This window comes from Vanellus vanellus, assembly GCF_965231255.1.
Source record: "Vanellus vanellus genome assembly, chromosome: 13".
Taxonomy (NCBI): Eukaryota; Metazoa; Chordata; class Aves; order Charadriiformes; family Charadriidae; genus Vanellus; species Vanellus vanellus.
The window spans coordinates 11535139-11561525 of NC_138918.1; the positions used below are offsets into that span (position 1 = coordinate 11535139).

General features: G+C 45.0%; 1 protein-coding gene across 1 annotated transcript in view; it reads right to left on the reverse strand.

The window, feature by feature from the left end:
- Positions 1-1014: 1014 nt before the first annotated feature.
- ITK (IL2 inducible T cell kinase) overlaps positions 1015-26387 on the reverse strand; it is a gene marked incomplete at both ends in the record, with an annotated part of 31792 nt that continues 6419 nt past the window's right edge. The window contains 16 exons of the mRNA XM_082489996.1: positions 1015-1086; positions 1633-1790; positions 4297-4415; positions 4497-4561; positions 5288-5504; positions 6225-6396; positions 7097-7171; positions 7950-8086; positions 8737-8816; positions 11141-11195; positions 11384-11449; positions 11917-12068; positions 12888-12928; positions 13570-13698; positions 15090-15171; positions 18148-18252. Of these exons, the coding sequence (XP_082346122.1) occupies positions 1015-1086; positions 1633-1790; positions 4297-4415; positions 4497-4561; positions 5288-5504; positions 6225-6396; positions 7097-7171; positions 7950-8086; positions 8737-8816; positions 11141-11195; positions 11384-11449; positions 11917-12068; positions 12888-12928; positions 13570-13698; positions 15090-15171; positions 18148-18252 (1725 nt within the window). The remainder of the gene's footprint in view (positions 1087-1632; positions 1791-4296; positions 4416-4496; positions 4562-5287; positions 5505-6224; positions 6397-7096; positions 7172-7949; positions 8087-8736; positions 8817-11140; positions 11196-11383; positions 11450-11916; positions 12069-12887; positions 12929-13569; positions 13699-15089; positions 15172-18147; positions 18253-26387) is intronic.

Below are 26387 nucleotides of genomic sequence, written 5' to 3' on the forward strand. Positions count from 1 at the left end.
ATGGCTGCTCTTCTGAGCCCTCCAGCTCCTTCCTTCCAAACACGGGGGTTCAGGAGGAGGTTTCTGTGCCTTTCACAGATAACCAGGTGCTGGGATCCTGTCTTGTCCTGCACTGGAGAGACACAGCACTGCTCAGTCCTCCCTACTCATTTCGAAGAAATTGGATGGAGATCATATATTTATCTTCTGATATAGAAGGACTGAAGAAAAAACTAATACAAACTTTCAGCTTTGACTCCCCCCCCTCCAAGAATGTCTCCATTTGCATCAGAGTCCTGTTTTCCCACTCGCTATACAACACAATTTGAGAGAATTTCAAGACTCTTCAACACGTTGCTTTTTCTGTTCCTTCCTTACAAATTCACACGCACATTCAGAGATCTCATCAGCTTACCAGGTACCAGAATCCTGTTCTTGGTACGACACAGTTTCCAAGAAAATCATGCAAAAGGAGAACAAAACCACCTTGAAATATGACCATCAGAAATGCAGTCACTAAATCCAGCCTGTTCCCTCATGTCCCAGGCTTATTCCTGTTCAGAGCTTTCAGGTCCAGCCCACTCTGAATTACAGAGCCATGGAAATGTCTAAATGTTCCTCCTCAGTCAAAGACAGTTTTGTGTTTTTTTTTTTTTTTTTCCCCAGGGAAGACCTTAATTTGGGAGTTCACAGAACTGGAATATCAATGTCAGATCTCTTCGTTTTGAGGCTGTATCTTCAGGAGAAATACACTTGCTGCATGGTGTGGTTCAGGACTGTGCTCAATTGCTGGTTCTGCTTGTAAGCGGCAAACCACAGTCTTGGCCAAACCAAAGCCCGTGTGTGTCTAGGCTCTGGAAGATCTGGGGATATCTTGTCTGTCTGGAAGTACCAGCTCCTGCCCTCTCCTTCTCCCCAGGCACATGGCAAATGTCTACGGTGAGAAGATTCCTGTTAATGCTTTGTGTGGGGAAAATCCAGCCATCGGCCTTCTCAGGACTCTCTTAGCTTTGCTTAGCGGTCGGTGCTGTTTGATCAGAGATCAGACTCAGAGATTTCACTCAGCTGATACAGCAGAACAGAAAAGGACGGCCGGTCATCTTTCCTCTGAGCAAGGGAGAGAAGAGAGAGGGAGAACATTAACGTCAGATTGAGAGGAATGGCAAAGTTAGGAAAGAAAACCTTGTGAAGAAACTGAGTACTAACAAAAATACAATCTATTGTTATAGAGAAAATGCCAGCGGAAGAATTAGCTTCCTTCTGTGCAATGCTTCTTTTCCACTAGCAGTGAATTTTGCCTAGTGGACACTAAGTACCTTGCAATGGCTTGGCTGTCGTTTTTAACCATCACTATTAAAACTCAGCCCCACAGATTCGCAGCTTTCTTAGGAAGCAAACTGTTGAATTAACTTGAGTTAGGTGCACTACATAGACTTCTCAGTGAAGTCAACACACTCTCTAGAAACAGCATCTTAAATAAAAGGCAGAGTGCCCAGAGTTTGCTTGTTAGTGCAGATGAAAGCTACAGAGTGCTTCACCTCCGGGATTTTATCTTGTGTTAGCATGTGACGTGTATACCTCTCTCCTCCTAAAAGCCAAGGGAAAGAGAGGTCTTGTCTTTGGGAACTAGGGCTCTCCCATTAGGATACTAACCATCCTCCAGCAGTGGCTCATGACCTCATAAATCGCCTTGGAGGCCAGCTTGGGTTTGTAGAGCCGAAATCCTGCATTGATTTCTTCCACCACTTCTCCATTGGTGCGATTTTCATAGGGGATTTTACCTTCACTGAAGACCTCCCACATCAGCACTCCTAAAGCGAACAAATGAGAAAAATCACAAAGCAGCAAGTAAAATCCTTAGCAGGCCCATGGCCACCTTCCACCTGCTCTTCTTTGCAGCTCAGCGTTGGTGTCTGTTACTTGGAAAAGCATTTTCACTCAGATTCTCAGTACACATCTGAAAAATTGGGCCCTCACACAGCTGTACGGTTTGAGGATGCCAACCGGGATCTCTGCTGGGCACTGGACTGTGTGGAAGTACCAGTTTGGTCACTGCAAGTTTGACTTCTCTGCATCCTACTTCATGACAGTCTAGCATGACAGGGATGTCTTTCCCCATGAAGTCTAAGCGTGTTACGTGTCAGAAAGCAGAGCAGTGTCATATGTCTTCTTCCAAACTGTGAAGAAGAGGGAATGCTTGTGCATGTACTCCATCCAGATGTGTAATCTGGGAAAGAGAGACCGCTTTTTGTCACTGATTCAGTTTATCTATTTTTGCTTCCAGTTAAGCACATACAAGAGACATGTCACTGATGTTCCTGCCTGCAGTGCGTCCTACACCAGAATCTGTTTCTATTTTGGTGAGGAGCAAGAAAGCAATGTGAACTGCTCCATTCCTGTTAGTCGCCTTAGCCTCAGTACCGGGAACTCCTCGCCTGCAAAACATCCCAGGCGGTGTGGTTCACTGGGAGGAATTCGCATGCAGTGGCAGTGGAATTTCAAAGCATTGCAGCACATTTTTCCTCTTTTCCTAAGCAGTCAAATGTTTTTCTATGATAACTGTTCAGAGCAGTACAGAAACTCACGCTTCTCTAGTGTGGTGGAAGAGAGCCGGGCAACGACAATGAAAAAGGACATCACAAAGGAATGTGATGCAGTTGCCCACCAGACCAGAGAGGCTCTGCAAATGGAGTGAATGCAAGGCACCTGTGTTATTATTAGGTTTAATTTCTTTGGTCACCTAATATGACTGATTTGGTAAACTGTGTTCATACTGTATTAGAAAAGGGAGACAGACTGATCTGAAATAAAGTTGTGTAACTCCACAGTCAACTTTGCTAAATAATGCCCGCTTTCCAGCTTTGAATTCTTCAAATGCATAGAGATTGCTGCTCCTCACCAATGATGTCGGCTCTACTGAAGAATAAGCAAAGCAGCTGGACTGCCCCAGTGTGCAGATTCCCGCACTGGGAATTCCTCACACCCATTTTGTTCTCCTGGGCGCAGCGGGATTGCAGGCCTGGCAGAAGAGATGAATGGGCTGCAGAGTAGCGGAGCAGAAAGCTTCTCACAGTCACGAGACCATGACATGACAGAGGAATCCTCTTATGCAAACCCCACTGGATGGGGAGATAACGAGTCTGACAGATGTACAACACTGCCGTCTGCGCATTTCACAAAGAAGGACTGACCAACGCAAATAAAGCTCACCGGTATTTCATTCAGCCCTGAAACTGGAGTGAGCCAACTCCACCAGCCTTGCCTTGACTGTGAATCAAACTGAGCACCCTTTTGGCAAGCATCTGGCTCTCAGCGTACAGGCCAGTTTCCCATTTGTGAAGCAGAAGAACATTCTCACCAAAGTAGCATCTCTCCCCATGTCACCGCCGCTCTGCTGTGAGGTGTCAGAGACGGCTCCACTGGCAAATGTTGTCCCTTGGTATTGTGTGGTGAGTGCTGACAGCCTCCTCCACGTGCCAGGGGACACGGAAAGAGGAATGGTGCTCTCTGAAGCTTCTCGGGGATGGGTTCTTGAAGGCTGTTGGGGGGGTCTGAGCACTCAGCTCCCACCGCGCTGCTCGTAACCCACCACAGGAATGCACAACTTCAACCAGCCTCAGCTCCACAGCACAGCACAGTAAAGGGAGAGGGAAGCGCAGAACTCACAAGGGCAGACTAGCAAAGGTTATAATCCCGCATTATTTACTGCTAGGCCCGGAGCTGAGTGGCACCCCATTGACTGTGTGCTGCGCACAGCACACTGCACCGATTCATCCTGCAGTACTGCGATTTGCATGTTAGCTGGAGATGAGCCAGATACATCAGTGTGCCAGAGCGAGCGGCCAGGGGATAGCCTTTGTTATCTCCAGGGCCATTGACTTTGGGGAAAAAAATATACAACGGCTTTCTTATCTAGGAGGGTCCAGAAGGGAGACCAGAGAACAGACGCAAATCATAAAACAATGCATCGGGGAGCAGGAAACGAGGCGAGAAAATGTGAGCAGTGAAATAATATTTTCAGAGTGGCATAGAGCAAACGGAGTCAGCAGAGCAAATTTGGAAAGGCAGAGGGTTTGAGGGAAGCATCAGTGCCTGGGACTGACATGCAGGGAGGTGGGAGCACCAAAGTATCTTTCCTTTGCTTTCCTTATATAATCTTGTCAGTGACTCTCCAGCTTTTTCTTGGACACTCCTGATATATCACCATGAAACAGGGTTCATTATTGGGTATTATATAACATTGCATAGGTATAATCTGTTGTTGGCAGTGTTTGCAGTACTCCAAAGTGTCTAGGCAGTCCGACAATTGATTCTTACCAAATGACCAAACATCAGATTTGGTGCTGTAGTGGCTGTAGGAGAAAACCTCTGGAGCAGACCACTTGACTGGAAACTTGGTCCCCGTGGAGCTGGTATACTGATCGTCAAGGACAATCCTGGAAAAGAAGGGAGCGTGCTGAGTGACCCCTGTCCCGCGACAGCCCCGCAAGGAGCGTGCGCAGCCTCGGTGGCATTACCTCGACATCCCGAAGTCGGACACTTTGACCACATTTGACTCCCCCACCAGGCAGTTCCTAGCGGCCTGCAAGAAAAGAACGTGCAAAGGCAGAACGTCAGAGCTGAGAGACTTTCACAGTCTTTCTTTGTGCTCCTGGCAGAATGGATAGTGCTTAAAAAAGGAGAATCAGTGACATCATACCATACAAAGAGGGTGAAAACTAGAGACTCTCATGCTTTCTGTACATTTTACAGCCAGCATGTGCCTGTTGCCAAGAAAGCTGTTCAGCCATCAGTCTGACTCGCAGGCCCTTGTTGCCCAGAAAGGGCAGAGAAAGACCCCAAAATATCCAAAGCTATCCACAGCCCTCACTTCCCTAACAAAACAGCAGCAGTGACCCCTGCAGATTGATTGAACACCACGTACTTAGTATTTTATCAGCAATGCACATTTATGTTAAAACAGGTCTTTTTGACATCTTCACTGATTTTAGACACGAAGAGTGGTCGGTCCCTGGGAACTGTGGGAGCTCGGGCTCTCGGGGAGCAAAAGAGCCCACTCAGATAGACACACTTTATGTCGTCATTTCTTCTCTCTCAAACACAATTAAGGGAAATAGATTAATCAGTGCTCCAGGGGATGCTTTTCTTCCCCTACAGTATTGATGCTGCTTCTGCAATATGGGACGATACTGGATCCCCTGTCAACGGATAGGCAGGAGGAGTGTGAAAGCTGAAATTATGGAAGGGAGAAAGCACAGGATGAAAGCCCAGCTGGAGCAGAGGAAAAATCTGTCTGGGACCAACATACCAGATCTCTGTGGATGACAGAGTTTTGTTCCAGATAAGCCATTCCTTCACACACATCTTGGCACATCCCCAGCAGGGTTTCCTTTGAAAAACTGCCCCGCTGGCTCCTCAGGTAGTCGGACAAGCAGCCGTTCTCCATGAACTCAAACACCAGGCAAATGGGAGCGTTCTCAAAGCACACGCCATAAAGCTGGACTAGCTTGGGGTGAGACAGCTTCCTGTGGAATGGGGAGGGAAGGTGGAAAAAGAGGCTGAAATAGGCTCCGTACCTTCTATCACACTTACAGCAAGTGTGTTATACACGGCCGCCGGTGTCACCCTGCTGCACCCCTCTCTCTGCAAAGGCTGACTATGAAAGCAGAAAGAAGAAAATGTGTAGAGCAAGTCAAGTAGCACTAAGTGTCATCCCATTTTAATGGTAATGGTCACCTAAAGACTTTTCTGCATGGAAAATCATCCAACCATACAAACAAACAAAATATTCCGTTTCTGTCTACTTTAAAAGGGTTGAAATATAAAAAATACAAAGTCAATAAAACCAAGGAGAAACATCTTCAGTTGTGCAAAGCAAAAAATTGTGCAGGTATGGTTTTTCAATAAAAATCCCTCCAATTTTATGAGATTTCTCCATCTAATTATTTCTGACAAAAAACTGCTCCATTCTCCACGACACACTGTCAATTAACCCTGCTTTCCAGAACAGCAAAAATCTGGAAGACCAGTCTGGATACTGATAGACGTACCAGCACAGTAATTCACCTACATTTTGAATTGCCTTCCTTTGTAACCACAGGAGCTCACCAGTCTCTCTACTTAGATACATAGTAGATAATCTGAGTTTAAATTCCCCATTCATGTTCCTGAACATTATCACAACACTTTGGTTCAGTCTAGTGAATCCTACAGGATCTGATTGTCTCGGTGAATCTACTACTTACATCAAGACTTTAGCTTCTTCAACGAAATCCTCTTCAGACATTGCTCCTTCACGAATGGTCTTTATGGCTACTTTCGTCTTCTCCAGCAAGTAGCCAAGGTAGACCACCCCAAACTGACCACTGCCAATTTCCTGTACACGAGTGAGCTCAGAGGGGTTGATGACCAATTTTCCTGTTGATTGTAGGGGAGAAAGCGTGAGGATCTAGTGGTAAAATGTCAAACAAAAAACTTTTATGGGCTAAACAGACAGGACTCAGTGAGTCTTTCTGGCTCTCCCTCAAATTGTCTGTCTGACCTTTAGTAGCCCATTTGACTATGGGCTATGAACATGATCTGCCCATGCTGCAGATCATGTTCAAGAAGAGGAACAACAACATCCCCTTTCTTTCCCTATTTGTCTTGTCTATCCAGTTCTTCAGGGAGGATTGTTTCTATCATGCATATATGCAGTATCGAGCACAACATGGTTTTGAGTTTCTTTGATGTCTCCAAGAATTACAATAAAGATGATACTGTAGACAACTATATGCAAATAGAGGCATCTTTCAGGAGGGTCTCATCTTTCATCAGATTATGCTATACTCCCACTCCCATCACCTTTGTTCAGCATTCATTTCACTATTTAATGTTGACTTCTTTGAGGCCCTGGGGTTCTCATCCCCTTCCTCAAGGCACTGCATGATCAGTTCATTCAGTTATCAATGACAAAGACGATAATCCCGTGAATGGTGCAGTGTAAAGATCTGAAGAAAGCTATTTATTGTGGCTACAGTCACATGAATATTCATCAGTATCCATGGGGATATTCAGGATCACCCAGCTAACCAGCAAGGAGTGTGATTCCCGTATGGTCAAGAGAGAAACTCCATACCGTAGCTCAGTCCTGCAGTGATTGGGGCCTTTTTTCTCCAAGAAGAGACTGCATACCGCAAACGAGTGACAAGACCTGAAAAACAGAGGAAAGATGGGTTCTAGTTATTGTCACACTCATGGGAACTGTGGCTGTCACTACCCCATAAAGCAGTCTGGATATTGGAAGCAGATCTATTGTACCGAGTTCTCAGCTCCACTTGAGGGCAGCTGAACCTCTTTTCAGACTGCAATTTCCTGCCTGCTCAAAGGAAGCCAATTCTCAGCAGTTTCAGCTTATTTCCCACTTTCGCTCTGTCAGCAAATGTGAGCTGTGAGTCTCTATTAAGTCTGATAAAATTCCAAATTATACTTTTTATTTGTAGGGTATTTTTGAAGCCCAGGGTTTCCCTTGGTACTCCTGGACTGTAGGAATGGGAGTCTTTGGTGATTCCCATGTCTGCTTATGGATTGTGGCCATGTCCCTAACTTTGTGTCAAACCAAGGTGCAGGGATATATGACCTCTTGGGCAAGAAGACCCTGCAGTGTAACTCGAACAGATAGCTTGGTCTGGCAGTGGTGACACACCCCACGGACTCCCAGGAATGAGAGGGCTCTCTGTAGTATGTCATTATGGCATCTGTGTTGGTCATATCAGTCTTAGAAGGACCATGAAGAAGATGCAATGCTGGAAGCTGGCCGGAGACAGCCATCTTCCTGCCATCAAAGTTCCAGGATAAGTGGAAGAAAAGGTGATGCCATTTAAGATTTCATTGTAAGGACAGAGGGCTCAGGAGCCTTCCTTCATCCAAAACAGTCACCTGGATGCATGGTAAACCAACAGCTTCCCTCGTCAGCATCAGCCTTCACTCACCTGCTGCATTGTGCTGGTGGTAGTTGATGAGTTCAGGGATGCAGTCAAACACATGCTTTTCCGCCAAGTAATATCGCTTGGGAAAGTCCGTTGTCTCATTGATGTGATAATGCTTTATAACGGGATTGTTATCCGTGCTGAAAAAGATGAGGTTTTCTCTGACGAAAACTAGATTGCAGCCAAAGACAGGAGCTTGAGGAATAAGCGGCAGAGGAGCAAGCAAGCAAAGGGGAGAAGCTTCCTTATGCAAAACGAATGGGAGAGGAGCAAGGAGTTAGCTGCAATTGTGAATGAAAGCTGTGTACTTGTATGTTCTCCCTCTCACTCATAGACGGTCTCATCTCTAGAAAGGCTGAGGTTTCCCGGTAAGAGCAGGTTGAGTACTAAGTTTCTCTGCCTCTTCTTTCTGAAACAAAACTTTCTGCCCCATCACTGAAACCCTTTCACTAGTCTTGTATTACCCACCTCTGATGAGTCCTGCGTATAGTCCGTGTTGTTCCTAACGACACTTCGGCCTGGGGGCGACGGTTTCATCAAAATTACAACCCAGTGATGTCTAAGGGACTATTTATAGGCATATATTTAGATGCAGAGAGAAGTGGAGCCTTTAATACACTTTGCGAATGGCAGCTAACTCTTCTGCCTTTTTTGGAAGTGTTTTCCTCTATCATTTTCATGAGCCTTCTGCTCTCTCTTTATAATGCCAAAACAACTACAGAGATTACACTCTCATAGAAGCCATTTCATTGTTGTAATTGATGCGAAAAGCTGCTGAGCTCAGCTGTACCTTAATGCTTTGGTGAAAACAGAGACTGTGTACATGCCAGGCTGCCTCGAGTCTCTCACCATGAAGGCACCTTCCCTACCCTGTAACGGGAGCAAAGGAGAGAAAACTGGTTAGAGGCATAATGGAAAAAAAAAAAAGAAGTGGGCTCGGGGCAAATCTCTGCTCGTTTCAGCCCTGTCTACTGATCAGTCACCAGGATGTGCTAAACATGTAGGAAAAAAATGAGCCAGCAGCCAGCTGACAGAGCTTGGTGTGTTCCATGCACAGCTCTGGTGGCTGCCCAGGGCCTGCAGGTACGCCCAGCTGGTCTCTCTTGGGCGCTCTGTATTTTTAGCTCAGTTTCCTGAGGAAACGAGACTTATGCACTCGTACGGAGTATGTGTGGGCGCAGGTACACGTGTGTGTGTGTGTCTCTCTGTCCCTCCAAGCCTCTCCTCTAGAAATGTTGAACCCATTGATTGCTTTCAGCCCTATCTGACAGAATAGTGGTGGTATCAATTTCCAACAAGTACAATGAAATGGGCAGCCAACTGGAAGGGCAACCCCCTTTGAGTGCCCTCCATCGAGAGAGCAGCTACAGAACAAGAGTACAAGTTACTGAGCTCCAGAGACTCCATACAGGATGCTATGAAAGATAATTTATCAATGTACCACAAATGGGAAAAGCTTGGACACGGTCCTGCCCTTTCACAGGTACCCCAGTCACTCAGTCTCTAAACATAAATGTGTAGGAAAGCAGCCTTCCTCAACTCTGGCACTCACAGAACAATTTTCCTTTTTAATTTTTCACTGTAATTGTTTTCTGCTCATCTGAGTGCTAAAACGTATCGTAGGCCATGATCCTGCAGGGCCAAGCACTAATGGATCAGATGGCAGAGGAGAAGATTTAACATAACAGTTTGGACATAATGTGCTGCATTGGTCTATATATAAATAAATAAAACCCACATTTTTCTTCTGTTTGCAGATAAAGATGCTTTTCATCTGTCATCCAAAGTGCCTTATTATTTTGTTCCCACCTTTGCTTTACATGGCAGATTCCCTCCATTTTATATGTCCTCTACCCACCCACAACACCTGGTGCAAACCTAATCCACCAAGTGCACCCTGCCTTGGCCCCCTTCCCACCTCCCCAACGGGTTGATTCAGCTCCAGGCGAATGCAGGGGCCGAGACCACTGCTGCATCCCCTGGGTACCAACTGGTGACCTTCAGGGTGCAGCTCTGCCCAGGTGGGACCGGGCCACTGAGCTATAAACCTTCCGGGGTCATCTCTTCAATGTGGGTCTGCACAACATCTACCGTATCTGCACTATTCAATATCTAGCACAGGGAAGCTCTAAAAAACAGCTTCCAGGTGCTGCTGTAGAAACATCTACGTCATGCACAGTGAGGGCTTTAGGGCTGAGCTCCCTGTCGGGCGTGGGGTTGCTTCCCTACGTACAGGTAGGGAAGTATTGGAGACAGCAACCTGCCGGAGTTATTTTAAACACTGTTCTTGCCCTTCTGTCTCACTTGACAGCAAACCTGCCCAAAGATCACTCACAAGCTTGGCCACGTGTTTGGGAGGAGCTGTAGGGGCTGTGAGGTTTTGAATCAGGAGGCTCTGCAGCCACATGGGGGTAGCTGCCCCAGAAAAGTTGCACTGGTAGGACCAAAAGGAAAAATAAGATCACTAAACCATGCGTGGACACATCCCGTAGGAGTTTATAGGAACTAAAAGATTTTTTAAAACCGCATAAAAATGCTTTTATTTACATAAAATACTATCATTCCAAGAAACAACACTTTATTCAGGTCTCCTGTTAGTGTAAGAGTTGATTTAAAAACCAAGGTTGTGTCTGTATGGAAAATTTGAACAAAAAAGCTTATTCTTTTTATTTTCACTACAGTATTCACTGGCAAACTCTGGCTCAACTGAAAAATTAAAGATGCGTGCTCACATGCACACACATAAATACACAAAACTGAAAAAAAAAAAAAGAAAACGCAACCCCCTACTTTTGGCTTTCACCCAAAATATTTCAGCACGAGGTTGGTTAGATTTTCAGAGAACTACTGGCACCCACAGGCCTCCTGCAGAGATGGAGAAGATGAGCTAAAATCACAGTTTTCGGTCAACACAGTGTTCTGAAACAGAGTTTTCCATCAGCCCCAGTTATTGGGTGCGTTTGACCGAAGAAGGATGGCACAGCCCTCTGCCCACACTCAGCTGCCGTGGGAGCGAGGAGGGTTGCTAGTGGTCCTTTATCTTGCATCGCACACTACGAACAGCCAAGGACAGCAACACAGCAGGAACACGGGGTTCAGCTCTCTCCTACACAAAGGAGCCCCCACAGGCTTCTCCTCATTTGTCATTAATTAATTATTATTGCCCATCCGCCCCGCATGTAACACTGGTTTACCTCATCCTTGAGGAGCGTTTCTGCTTTGCTTCTGCTGATGTTCTTATTGTACCATCTGAAAACATCAAAAGACTCCGAGTCAGCATTTTGAGGCTGTTAAAGCTTCTGCTGAAAGGCCTCTGAATTGAGTGTCCCCAGCGCTAGCGACGACACATTATGCGGGGTAGGGACATTCGAGGCTTGCAGCTTCTATAACAAATCCAGGGCGCTTAGAGGTACAAGAAAAACATAGGCACAACTTACTCATATATTTGCAGATTCTCGGGTGATTTTTCCGCCAGGTAGCTACTTGGCACGTAGCCTTCATGCCTGTTAAAATGCGACACGGCGTGAGCGCGCTAGACAGACAGGATTTTTCTCTGCATCTGTGGGAGTCAGCCCCGAAAGATTTGCTTGCTCTTTGCATGATAGAAATGCTGGTTGTTATGTATTTAGTACATAGGAAACATCCAAGGAAACAACTGATTGCACCCCGAGATTTGGAGCGTTTCACAGTTTTCACGTTTTTTTTCCCCCCACGTGTATGACAGTGAACATCAGCCTGAGCTAAGGACTGTTTATTTTTTAAAATTAACTTTCAGATCCTTTTCTTCATCTGCCTCAATATGAGCAACATCAAAGGCAAGAAAGTTACCGTAAATAACCTTCCCTCACTTTTTTCCTGTATATCAGAGGATGCTTCACAAAAGTTATACTAGAGGCCAGCATATACGTTAATGGAAGAACAAATTTGATTTAGAAAGGATTTGTAAATTGGCTGTTGAAAAGGGACTTACCCGTTCTTATCTTGAATCAGCCACCAATGTTCCTCAGAGCTGTCAATCACATAATATTCCTCGTTATATTGTAACGTCAGCTCCTGCGGATTCTGGGCTTCGTAGTCATATATGGCCATGACTACGGCTTCCTTTGGATCTAGCAACAATTTCTGCACAAATTAGGCAAAAGGCTCATCATACTCATATTCATATTCATAAAAACCAATGGCGTGCTCTCTAAAATGGTATTTCCCTGGCAGGGCTGGTGTCCTCTGGGTTCAAAAGCCTCAAAGCTAGGAAGGCACCCCAGGGGGTCTAGTGGGGTATGGTGGTAACATGAGAATTTTTAGCACTTTTAAACAATGGATTTCATATAAAAAAGTTGCACAGAAAATAGTTATCTACTCCTTCTTAGGGAAGGATTACCCCTGTCTGATCTGTTCTTCACAGATGTTTCCTATACTCCTCTTCAAAGCCTCCGGTGATAAACCTCCATGGCCTGTCTGTAGGGCCCGACAGGGACTGTCCCAACGCCCTCCTGCCCTCCAGTAAGACACTTAGCCCTAACAACCACCCTGCTTCTCCCTTCTTACTAAATAAGCCAATGACATTTTGTCCCATCCACAAATGGGTTTGGAAAATCACTTAGCTCCTCTTCACAGCAGCTCTTCTCATATCCCAGTTTCCCTTTCTGTAGAGTGGCTCCCCCTCTCCCCCCCCCCCTCCTGCCAGCTGAAGCTCCACTCATCATTGGAAAGCTATTTGTGAAACCAAGCTGCCTTTGCAGGACTGAACCTAACTCTAGTGGGATGCTGCTGATTTATAGCTTATGAAAAAACATGGAAAGATAAGAGAAAAGCCCAGGGAATGTTAACATGGGGGATATTCCAGGTCACTGCACTGAGATGAACCTTAATGAGGATATTTTCGGTGCTGCTAGCTAAATACACAGGGCACTAAGGGCAGCTTAGCATGCCTCATGCACTCACCCAGTTATCTTCAGGAGTGGGAGGAAGGGGCTTCTTTGAGGCTGAAATGAAATAAAGAAAGATAATTTGAAGTAGATCTGGACAAAACCAGGGGAGAAACCATCACGGTAATGAATTGATAAAGGTGATGGAAAACCAGTGAACAGCAAACCTTGGTCTTTTAGAGCAAGACATGACAACAGCCTGTACCTACACAGTGACTGTCAGCCACACAGCATGGGTTTGAAACTGGGATACAGATTACTTAAGGAATCACCCAGATACAAGGGAAAGGTGTCTTGGGTGAATAATGATTGACTGCTTATATGCTTTTTCAAGAGACAAAGTAAAGATTACGCTTGGGCGTTGAAACCACAGAGGAAACAGGGTTAGGAGAAAATAGGGTTGAATGCATATATCTCAAGAAAGTTGTTGTTATGGTTTATTGACCGACAACAGCTGATCAACTTCTTAGTTCTCCATCTCATTCCAAGGGCAGCACCAAGCATCGCACAGAGGAGCATGTTAATTCAAAACAAAGAATGCCATATACAGTAAAAGATGAGCCAGAAGCCAGCTACATGTCTCTTGATGGAAACGTAACGCAATTTTCTTTGATGTTCTGTACAAGACAGATTCCGTCCTATACTTTCACCAGGAATAAATATTTTCAGGGTCAGAATGGTCTTCACAAATTCCGTACCATTTTTGGTGGGGTCATACTCCACACAGCCAGCTGCCATCTTCTCTGTCTGGGCACAGCATCTCCACTTGCCATCTATCCAAAAATCTGGATGACACTTTGAAACCAAACTGTTGTTGTTTCTGGTTTCTGGAAAAATGTTAGAGGAAGAAAAAGGAGGGGGAAACTGAATTTATTTGCATTCACATCAGCTTTGAAAGACATCTATAACTGTTGGGAAATAATCTGCACTTTAAAGAAGCTGCTTATTATTTTCAAGCCAAGCTTTGGCGAATATTATCAGCCTCCTCTGTTAATGTTTTCTGTTCTCCTGAAAGGAGTGAATGCCAGCATCAATGTGGAGGAGTATCCTTCCTGCTGGTGACGGAGCCCATACCTCTCTACTGCAGGAGAACACAGTCCTACCAAAAAGACTCTCTCTTTAAGCTGATAAACACCAAAACCACAGAAGGAAGGTCTCATAAAGAGAAATAAAACCTGGCAGGCTATATACTGATGATTTCCATGAAAGGCAACAGCTCTACAGTATGTATATATGTAGGCCACGGACACTTGCTGCTTGGTGTTCAGAAGGAGCTGTACCAGATGGCATTCACCAGCACTAAACATTTTTTGCACATGTAAATACCAGTCTTGAATGTCTGCAAGAGTGACTAAAGGTCCTTCTTTTGAAGTTCAGGCTCTCTCTCTCTAATAATAATTTTCCTGAAAGGAAAAAAAAAATGTCTGCTAGCCTGTTTTAAGAGGCTATTCAAATTGTCCAAGTGAGGGGACAGTCTCAAAATGTTGAACGAGAAGAGGTGATGAAGTAGAAGCTTGGAGCAGGTGGACTCCAGAAGGGGAATAACTCTTTGCAAGAGTAAGTGCATGAACTTAATTATATCTTAATCAGGCAGTGAATAATACAGCAGCTTCTGTCATAAAGCGGGAAAAAGCTACGATGGAAGCCTGGTGCAATTTTCGTGTAACTAAGTAACACCTTCCTTATGTCAAGTATTATGCTTCATTTCTGCCTGCAGCGTTTAGTTTTTGCGCCTTCGCTTCAGAATCATTGCAGCGAACCACAGCACAATCCAGGAGGTGAACAGGAAATGAAAGCTACCCGCAAAAATGTTTCTTAATAATCCTGATTCTCTAAGAAGGTTGTTGTCTAAACAAAAAAAAATCTATTAATAAGAGCTGAAAAATCTTCTACCCAGAAAAGATTAATTTCTAAGAAAAAATTAGCCACGTAAAAATTCTCATCGCTTCCTGAATAAGAAACCTCAAAGTAACATGTTAACACTTTATCCTAGAAAGACAAATAAAGCATTCCACGTCCAAATGGTCCACTGCTGCGGAAAACCGCCCCCCCCAAATTTACAAGCAATTTGATTTTATAACCTCATTGCCCATTATCACTTTGCATGCGTAGATGTAAGAGATTGATTCCTCTTGCACGTTTTCTTTATAGCTTGTGAGAAAACTGTCTGGGATAGGGAACTTCAACAATGAGGTGGGCACAGGTGGACACACATTACCTTCCTTCAGGGTGAAGACCCATCTCTGCCGGCTCTCACGATTGGGTGCAAACACGTAGAGTATGTAGTTATCGTGGACGATCTGGAAAGGGGAGTAAAGAAGGGAGCCAGCCATTAGAGACAATCCCAGATAGTCTGGGCGTGAAGGAATCACTGAAGGAAACAGATAGCAGCCCCCATACCGACAAATTGCACACAAAATGATGATGTGGGGAAGCAAAGGAACAGGGCCCGCTCAGAAGCATCTCTTAACTTCGCTGACTTTTGGTTGTTTAAAATGGAGTAGAAGCCCTGATCAAGAAAGAATTCTAGACAAGCAACATTTGAGATCAATTTGTTGCTGTTAAGAAATGCCTGTGAAATCAATGGAAACATAGCAATTTCAATCTGTAGAGGATTCAGCCCATTACTCGCTGACTGCAGTTTATTCTTCTAAAGCATCTCTGGGGAAACGGCATCTGTTCCTTAGAAGTTTCTTGTAAGGTACCTTCACTTAAGAGCTAAGAGCCAAATTTAGCTTTTCTTGTGTCAGTATAAATCTCAAGCAACTCCCTGGAGATTATTTGGATTACTATTATTCTTCAAAGTTTTTAATAGCTTGCACTGGGATTATAGAGAGGAAATCAGAAGCTGGAGCAGATGAGCGATGAGCAATCAAGATGCTGTTTTCATCAACTTGGCCTTAATGACAAACAAACGGAGGTAAGAGAAATACAGAACATTTGTGAAGTTTCAGACCAGGGAGTAAAATCATCACAAGAACCAAAATTACTCAGAAACTGAATCGGATGACTACGTTTGGGTCTAAAATTTGATGTAACACATAATCTGTATTTCTCTTCCAATATTTATCTCAGCAATTTAATGCCAAACGGGATCTAGTCTCTTTGATGCACAGATGCTTTGAAAAACTTTGACCACTGTCTTTAAAGAGATGTTTCTACGAGACAGCGGCTGTTTTTTTAAAGGTTCTCCAGGGGTGAAGATGAGGCAATGCTGATTATTGTTTAAAGAACAGGAAACATTTGCTATCTCTTGGCCTGAAGCCCTCGCAGGCACACACAGACAGCCCTGTGACTCAGTTGCTTTGCATGCTACGGAGAGACAAATTATAACCTCTTTTAAAACAAATAGAAACAGGGGAGGAATAATTCCCACTCATTCCAAGCCACTCATGTTGATATTATTGTTATGTCTGTATAATGTTTTGACAATCTAAGGCAGATTTTGAGATACGCAGTAAGCAGATCTCCAAAAGACGTAGCCATGAGCATGCACAACTGCACAAAATCACTCATTTCATGCCTCTCTGCAAGGGGCTCACTTGCCAGACGAGCCACACAAAACCAAAAAGCCACTGGTGGTTCCACAGAAGATTTACAGCTGGGTGCAGCTGAGATGTTTTTTTTTTTTTAAAAAACAGTCAATATCATTTTACAAAATACCACAAAACTGACTGTGGGACAAAATTCAGTTGTGCAATTCAGGAGCGATTACCGCAGCCTCAGCGGAGCACTGCCCATCAGGACTGGTCCACTGTTACCATCCCACCAGTACTGGCCACTACCTTCACTCTGTTTTGCTGTTCCTACAAGCATTGGAGACATGGAGATACAGATTGGAAAATTCAGACCCAGAACAAACAGATCTGAGCATTTGTTCCTTCTCTAGTCCATGTTCACTGAAATTAAGAGCAGCTGAGTTTCCCCCATCAAGCTTTCCCCAAGCCAGGCAGCTCCCACCTAGTCCCAGTTAAGAGCTTTCCTGGTGGGCTGCTCATCGAGAGCCGTTTGTGGCGTACAACAGCATCTTCTGCTGCTCCCAAAAGCCCATAAACAAGGCCATAACGCTCTGATCCGCTGGTTTCTTGCGTGCTCATTATGCACCAACATAGCAACATTTTGTAATATTCCAGGACAATTTTTATGACCTTGGCTGGGGACCACCCCAGGCTGGAGGGAGGGTTTCCTGACCCAACCTAGATTGGGAAATTATTTCCTCTCCCTTCTCATATCTCTGCAAAGTAACATTTTCCAGGGCTTAGACTAGAGCATGGTGGATATGCAATTTTACTGTTCAAATGAAAATATTAGAAAAGGCTCTACAAGCTACTTCATGATTTGTCAGAGTGACAGAACCAAACCAAACCTCCAAATCGATGCTGGTTTTGAGATAACAAGAATGGGGGGATAAAATAATCTAGCTTTATGGTTATCTTTTTTCTTTCTATAGAGTTATCTATATTTTTAACTTTTATTGCGTACACGGGTCACAATCATTAGCTTTTCTCTGCAAGCCTGAGCGCAGATAATTCACTCTCTTAAAGCCCTCTGTGAACAGAGCTGAGCCTGTATTCACTGAAATCCACACACCATAATTATTAAGAAAAATACTGCCACCGATATGATAAAATTCTGATAAACGGCAGCACAGGGAATAACATAATAAACAGGGAATTTGTGTTGCAATAACTGAGTAAATATTCTGTGGCATTTCTGTTTACATGGCAATGTAAACGTATCCCATACGCATTAATAATTAACACTAGACAATGTGTTCCTCATCCTCGAGCAAGTGCTGTCCGCCTCTTGGTCGTTAAGCCATCTCATCACTAACAGCCCTCTCTGTTCTTGTCTGGCATAGTCTCCCCAACACATCACACTCACCGGTTTCTGATGCAAAGGCCCCTGAATGGATTTAGTTCCAGCACTGCAGGTAAATTGGCCAAAACCCCGGGGGGATTCCCCGTGTGAAAGATGGGCTTCCTCTGAACATGAGTTCGCGGGATAACTGAATATTGTGTTAAACATGGGATAGGATTAGAAGATCTAACGATCCTTTGCAGTTTAAAACCAATGAGTGTTTAAGAGTTTATGGATCTTGTAATAACACTCGGACTCTGATTTCCCAGTTCATTTCAAACCTCGATCTGCTTTTTCTTCCTTTGTTGTTATTCACACCGGTGTCGGGGTCATTACCGACTGCGCTGTGAGGGAGAATTTTATTGCAATACAAACTGAAGTGATATCTCTATCGGTATGGTCATGGGCAGACTCACCTGGAAAGGATATTTATACTGACAGGGAATGATGATGTCACTTTTCACAATTTCCACACATTTAATCCTGGAAAGTTCCACAGAACCCTTCAGAGTCCTTTTTTTCTAAAAGACAGGCAAAAGCACTTGGTTAATGTTAATGATTGTGGATTAAGTGAATAATTAGACAAGACTGTCATGTCCACAGGAGATTTAATTTTAATGGAGCAGAAGCAAATTAACTGATTATGTAAGGCATTTAAAAGTATAAAGAATCATCTTTATATATGGCACCTCTATATGGATTCCACATACACATACTTATATGCTCATACATATATTTCAACTCAGCACATGGATTCTCAGAGAACCAGTCAAAAACTTGTGTTGAAATTCTGGTTTTATTTTTTTCTTCCAACAAAATGAAATGCCTTTTTAACAGACCTATTTTCATGAAACATTCAGTTTACTAACACTCCTGGTTTATACTGGAAAGCTATAAAACAGTAAATGTTTAACTTAAAAAATACTTGTGTACTGAGAATTTCAAAACTAAGCATTTCATCTAAAATGTGATGTTTTTACTGCATCTATTTTCCAAGAAGCAAAACACTTCTGGTTTTGTTCTGTCTGGGTTTTGAGCTAAGAAAAAATAACAGGAAATTTTGAAATAAATAATATCCTCAGACACTTGCCGACAAAACTATTTTTCTGGCAGCCTCTGCTGCGTTATTATTCATCGTATAGCAGATACCTAGATAACGGTATGGGCGGTTAGGAAAGGGAAAGAAAAGAACAGACAGCCAAGTATCCCTAGTACCTGGATGTACCCTATTTCCCACTGAACCCTGGCCCCGCGGCTCCTGGGCGGGCGGCACGCAGCTTTTGCAAGAGCGCGGCGAGGCGGACGCCGGCCGGCGGGAGCTGAGCTAAGGCTGGTGCACCCTTCTGAAGGATTCGCTACAAATGCGTTTGCTCGTCGGAGGCAACCTGGTTTCCTGTTTTGATTCGTTGTCAGTAGGGATTAAACACTAGCTGTCTCCCAGCTCAGCTCTGCGACAGCGTGACGGAAATCGGTGAGATTTATGAACCCCCAAAAACATCGCAAAAGCTTCTTGTTTTTCAAAAACCATGGGCGACTGTCAACGGGAGAGAGCACGAACTTCAGCGACCGCGTTGTACCTGTCAAGGGTTATCGTTCAGAGACACAGCAAGACTTCGGCAACTTCCCCGCCCTCCCTCGGACCCCCGACCCAACCCTTCATGTCCTTCGCCCTCCAGCTCCCTCTCGCCCCTTGCTCCCCACGTCTCCAAGACCCCGCAGCTCTGCCCCGCTGGCAGCGGCCGTCACCAGGGCAAGGTGCCTGCCCCTCCGCATGGCACCCCTGTGCCGACCCTCACTGCTGCTCCGTTGCTACCTCCCGTCAGTAAATTTAGCCTAAACCGGGGAAGCAGGGATGCCCCTGGGGACGGGGTGAGGTTTGCCACAGTGCACTGTCAAACAGGGAGGCCCCAAGGCTCCTCAGATCTTATTCTGGCACAACCGGCTGGGTATTTTGCCTTTGTGTACCTGGACTTGAGGAAAGAGAGGGAAATTACTACAGTGTGCTCTCATATTGCTCTTTCAGAACTTTGCTGGTGTGTTTGGGTTTTGTATTTGTATTTGCTTGCAGCTCAACCAGCGCCTCTGGATTTACTGCCCGCACCATCTCTGGTACGCAGCATCTGCCTACGTAGTTCCATGGGGTGGAGTGGGATATTTTTACATCAGTAAAGGCCATAAAGCACCCCTAAATGTAAATACCAATTAACTATCAAGAGTATTACCAAGCCTTACGAGGCCTTACTGCACCCCATTTTCACCATGTGTTTTCTTTTATTCTTGTCTATTCACTTCTTTCTTCCAGACTTGGCTTCCTCTGTCTCCACAACCTCCTCTATCATTTGTTCTGCCCCTGGGACTTCTACCCCTTCCATGAGACACAAAGCCATTTATTTCCTATAAAAACCTTCAATTTGCTAGCATTGAGCCCTCCTTCATCTTATTCCTTTGAAGTCCCAGGGCTTAACCACACGCGCTCCTCCTCTGAGGCTTTAGGAAGCGATGCTGTGCCAGTCACACGCTCTGCTCTTTCACTGCAGACCGCGTTTTGGTGATACCTTTCCAGACTCTGTTGAAAGACAGGGTCCAGCTTTCTCAAGGAGCTTTGTGCACTCATCCTGCAGCTCTCATCACCTACTGCGCTCCTTTTAATCACGTAATTTCAGCAACGGAAGCTCCTCATAATCTCACGTTGCAGTGCGATGTCAGGGCACGTCTCACAGCCAGCGCATTGCCCGGCAGATCCTCAGCAGATGGGATTTGCTGATAGGAAGCAATTACAGTCCCGTAGCAGCACAAACAACTGGAATTACCACTCACAAACCAGGCATTACCCAGAAACCAGGCTGGAAGCTAAACATATCCCTGCTTTTGTGACGCCCGACTCTGCACTTCAATCCAACAAAAGCAACTGGGCCATTTGGAAGGGAGTGGAGAGGAAAAGCCTCTTAAAAATGCTCTCCAGAAACCTCAGAGACTCGTTCCCAAAAGGGCTAGACGAAACATGCCGACGGATCTCCATTTGTTGTTTTCAGTTTGCCCGGTTTATATTTAAGTAGATGTTTCAGCTGGTTGGTCAGAATAAACATCAGTGGTCTTACTGTGTAAGGAGCGTGGAAAGATAAGCAAGGCATGCTGCTGTCCCGCGAGAAGTAGTGTGCTGCAGATGAGGCTGTCCCATTTCATTATTTTTGGTCCGTTATTTGCAATATGGCAATTCCAGGAAGGAGAGCTAACAGCTCTGACTGGAGCCAGCTGCATCACGAGCCCAACGCATTACGGTCTTCATGTTTGGTATTTCTTTCTCCTCCTCTTGCCGCACAGCTCCAGCAGCTCTTTCACCGATTAATCCTTTAGTTTGTGCCTACTGCACGGACTAGATGACCACAATGGTCCCTATTTGCCTTAGATTCTAGGACAGTTGACTCTGGGACAATTGACATAGCCCTGCCCTGCAATACAAGGCGGCATCTCACCATGCTTGCTTGGGGAAGGAGCCACCTGGCATTTATCACCTGTCGAGACTACACAACCACCAACACTGCTACTCACCCACCCCACGGCAGCTTGGCCGCCCAACACAACAAATCACTTTTCACCAGCTCACGGTCTGGGCCAGGGGAAGGAGTGGGGACATGGAGCCCATGGCAGGAGTGCAGCGAGCCGTCAGCGGCCACTGCCGGTGACACAGATTGGCGCCGCGAGCACACTTCCTGACTGAGGCTCTGCACCATCAGACTTCACAAATGTCTAAGATCTTGTAAGATATGGGGCTGTGCAGCCTGAGAAATTTGCTACTTTCTGGCAAACACTTTGCTGTTGCTATTTGTGAAGCCCATTCATCAAATGTGCTGCACCAAGCGTTTGGGCTGAAGGTCCCTCGGTGGATGCTTAAATGTTTCGCTGACCCCCACTGTATTTACCAAAAAAAAGTAGCCACCAGCGCTGGAAGCAGAGGGATGGGAGGGAGGCCAAACGCTAGGGAGAGGTAAGGCAGGGGTGGGCACAGCCTCACTCAAGGAGCCCGGGAGGAGAGCGCAGGCAGGAAGGCAGCTTGCCATGCTTCATAAAGCCAGCTTGGGTCAAAAGTTGTATAAGAACTTGTGTCTTGTTTCTCTTGTGCTGGTGAGGGGAAAACCAAGAAATCAAGATTCATGCGGCCCCAAACTCCTCAGCAGCGGTCACTCCTCTAAGGGCTCTCCACACTGCAGCCGGGCTTTCCTTGCCCCACACCACTGCGTGTTTGCATTCGCCTCTCCATCTCCCTGTACCTCATCCCCATCTCCTGCGCGTCCCTTCCATTGCAATGCTGGCCGCTCTTCCCAGCCCAGCCAGGCACCTCACAGCAGAAAGGAGTACGGTCCCCTCTGTAGCCCTGCTGTGTCCCCCTTGGGATATGGAGTCCTTCCTCCTGCCACGAGGACCATCCATGAGCCCGTGTTTGCCCACTGCTCCCCCGTTGCAGCCGGACATTTTCCCTCGGTAGGAGGGTAGGGGAAAGCTAATTTAAAGCTGCGATGGAGCAAGGTAGGAAATTCCAGTCCTCTGTAAGCTCAACCGCAAAAACATTTCCGTCACTAAAAGCATTTAATGACCTTCTCTGTAGCGTCAGGGTTTTTTGGTAAGAATCTGAGCCAAACTTCATTCCCTGTTTTCACTTATTGACTTGACTAGAAGGAACCATTCTTAATTGGTGATTAAGTAGATGAGAGGTCTTTGCCTTGGACCTTGGCATGACCTGCTTGTCCTGTGTCACCTGCTCCCTGTCCCTCTACTCCACCGGGGCTCATGTGCAGCCTGGATAGAGGCAGAAACTGATTGGGGGGTTTCTTACTCTGTGGGCTTGAGGTCGTGAAACCAAACCAGTTTTTTCCAATACTATAGACAGTCTCTCAGGAACAGGCAGGGAGAAAAAAAAAAGCAAAAAAGCAAAAGCTTTGAATTCTGCACACCGCTAGAATGAAGTGTATGCAAGTGCGAAGAGAGGCTTGCACGCACATTGAAGTATTTTTAGAGTGGCAACGAGAGACTGCTGTGCTGGCGAGAGCAGTGCCTTCAACATCTACTGCAGGCACTGGCCTTGAGAGGGCTAACACACCTCTACAGAGGGCTTATACTTGCACGCTGAACCCCCTCGTGGCCCCCATCCCCAGCTCTTACTAGTGACGTGGTAACTGCACACGGTAACAAGAAATTAGCAGTAACAGTAATATGATGTAACCATATTGTACCCCCGTCACCTGTAGCTTTAGGCTGCTGGATTCTGAACGGTGGGATATGTGCACCATGGCGTGATGGAGAGGTCAAAATGGGCTCAGGAGAGGGTTTGAGTTAGTTTCAGGGGGCAGAGGCAATGCAGCTGCCCTGGGGCAGTGCTTGAATACAGGTAGAACTTCACATGTGCCTTTTCAGCAGGGTTTTTTTTTCATAAAAATCAACTCCCCTTCCAAAAGTTGGTAATACAGTGCTCAGCTTCCGTTTGTGTTGCTCACCTTTGGCTGTCAGTAAGTTGCACTTTCATATAGAAAAGTGGATGTACTGAATTCAAGTGCTGTAAAGTCAACATGGGAACTTCACACTTTTTTCCCCTTCAGGTATGTTATCCCCTGTCACGAAGACTGTGGAGGCCGAATTGTATCATTACCTGAGTCTATGGGACCCAACTGCTTTTAAGAACAGAAACACCTCCCCCGTTGATACTCAGACAGCAACAGGACAGAAAAAAAAAACCCACAGAAATCCTTTCTGCTCAGCTGATTAGGGCTAATAGAAGTACAGAGCGAATAGAAGTACAGAGATGGCTCTTGTGTTCCCAGAGCCCGCAGCTGTGGCTGAATGCCCACAGGGGTGGATGTCTTAAGTAACACAGCGACAATTTTACAACATTGCTATTAAGAGCACAGTAACCAATTTTAAGTACTCCCCCAGCAACAAAAAGCAAAGGGACCCGGTCCCAGCTGGGAGGTGGCGCGGGCTGCTCCTGGCTCAGCACACGTTCTCCGGTAGCTCCTGAGAGCAGTCAGCTCAAGCTGACACAAAATGGGAAAATACCCAACAAATCCCACGAGAAAAATGCCCGTCTTCAGAATAATTCAGGCTGATTTCAAAATGACTGAAAAAAAAATAAAGTTGAAGGGTCTTTCTCTCATACAGCTGTCTCTGAGCCCCAAAAGGTGAAATAAGGTCTATGTTTGTATAGTCTGATCCTTCAAGATATTCCCTATCAGCTTCCAGGAAAACATTTGAGGCTATTTTTGTAGTTCTATTCTGAACGGCAGATACTGACCAGTCCTGGAGACAGGCCACTTGTCTCATGGACCTCTGTTTTGATCTACGATCACACTTTTATACTCTCAGGTGCTTAAATTAAGCTCTAGGAATAACATAGGAACATATATCCATCGCTTGCTCTGATTTCTCTCCACATAACTCCAAATTTACCATAGCCACACACTGTTAAAGCTCTACTTGAGCTATAAAAATGTCATTTTATGGAGGATATGAGTACAGGGCTTCAAGGCAAGAGGCACCATTACAGGTTTAACCACTGGTAGGAAATAAATGGGTCAACGAACAGACCACTCCAACAGACCCGTCTGTCTCTTTGCAGACAGATTGATATCAACGTGAAGCAGAACCGTTGTGCAAGATGTAACATCTTCCACCGGCAGAGAGCTCAATTTGATATGGTTTGGTGAGCATCATCTTTTCAAATTAGTGACATGTTACTGCTTTTCAGGTATGACTTTCTTCAGGCCTTGCTGAGCTTCTGCAGTAAGCTGGAAAGGAATTTCTTGATTTGCTGAGCTGCCCAAATTCTGCTTATGCCTATGGTGCTGCGGAGTCTCCAGTTTATTTGCTACTTAAACTATGGGTCTCTCATAGTCAATGTGTTGGTGCTGAGATAGCAATTAAGAAGAACACAGAAAACAGTAACTAGGAGCTTATGAGGTATCACTGGAACAAGATGGACTTATTTTTAATGGCAATTCTGCTGCTACAGTATTTTTCCACTGACCAAAAGACTCAAGCATGACCTTGAACCTCCTTGAACACTGCGTTGATACAGTTATTTTCTATGCCTTATCATATCCCTTATCTATACATTGTGGTATGTGCTGTTTTTATCATTAATAGGATATTAAGTACTGTTGATTGCTGGACTGATAGAAATTTTGCCTGAAACCTACCATTGTTCAGTATTTTGGGAGTCCTCTCTCTTACTAGAAACACCATTAGTTTGAGGCTTTATGTGAAATAAAACAATTTAAACAATTTTAAAATGAAATGTGAAGCCTAGATTGAGCAATTTGAATTTTAAAAGAAAGTTGTAAGGAACTTTGGGTTTCCTGCCAATACTAAGTGCTCCAAAGGAAAATGAGAAAGAGGTGATAATTGATAATGTTGGGATTTTCAGTAGAGCTCTGACTTTTGCGTTATACTTTAATACCTCAAATATACTTGGAGGTATTATATTTGATATTTAAATCCGTAAATGTAGCTGCTTGGTTCACATGTCTATCATGACTATTTTGTCCTACTTGAATTAAAAAAAAAAAAAAATTGTTTTACAGCTGTTTTCACTTCTAAAGAACATGAAGGTGTTTTAGAGGTGGGTATACCCTGAATGCAGAGTGCATTGAATTGTGTTGAATGACAAAATCAGCTGCAATCAGTGCCTAAGATGCCTCCATTCACCTAAGCAGCAGAGATGGAGAAGCACACCCCGGAGCCTGGGGAGGCAGCTGGAGGGCTGTGTCTGCTTCACTGCCGTAACTCATCCATGGGCACCCCACTGCAGTCCTCAGTCGTTGCCAACTGGAGCAGTCACAGCCACTAACTTCTTTTTGCCCCATGTTTCCAGGGACCTGCAAAGACCTCCTTGATGGCACCCTCACCTGTAGCACAGGACATGGGAACAGACCTAAGAAAATAAGGTGAATCGCAGCAGTTTCCTACATCAGAAGGTAAATATTTCACCTGCCTGCATGACATTACAGTGCTGCTTAATAACCGTGCTGCCCGCTGCCCGTACACACCGTTTGCGTGCTATCAGTTCACTCACCATGCAATGTCACGCCCAACACCCAGTGTCAGTATCACATCTTGTTTACTGAGGCCAATACTGTTTGTAGCCAAAGCCCATTCCATGCAAACACTCTCAGTTTGTTATCAATCTACTCAGTTAAATTCTCAGTTTACCTGGGGAACATCTGCTACTGCAGAATTACTCCTACTATCTTTATAAAGTCCTAAAGGCCAGATCGAGTGTTGCATTTCCACCAAAATAATTTAAAACCAGAGAAATCTAACTTTTTTTTTCTTTTTTTTTTTTAAAAAAAGGCCAGAGAAGTCAATAGAGGTCCACTGAGGACCCGGACTTCAGACACTGCACACTTGGCCAACTTGGCCAAGAGTTGGCCAGTTCACTGTTCACTCCTCCAGGCTTGCTAAGGTGTTCAATTTTCAGAATTACATGAGCTGAAAACAGAAGACATGCAGGAGAAAATTGAAACCATAACCTTTCTGCAAGATTTCTATGGTACAAAGAATATATATTTTCATGGGCTGTGTGTATTTAACGTTCAAGCGAAGAGATCCGGTGGAAAAGCACGCTTGGCCGTAAGAGCATTTTTCTCTTGGCCCATCACAGGGCTTC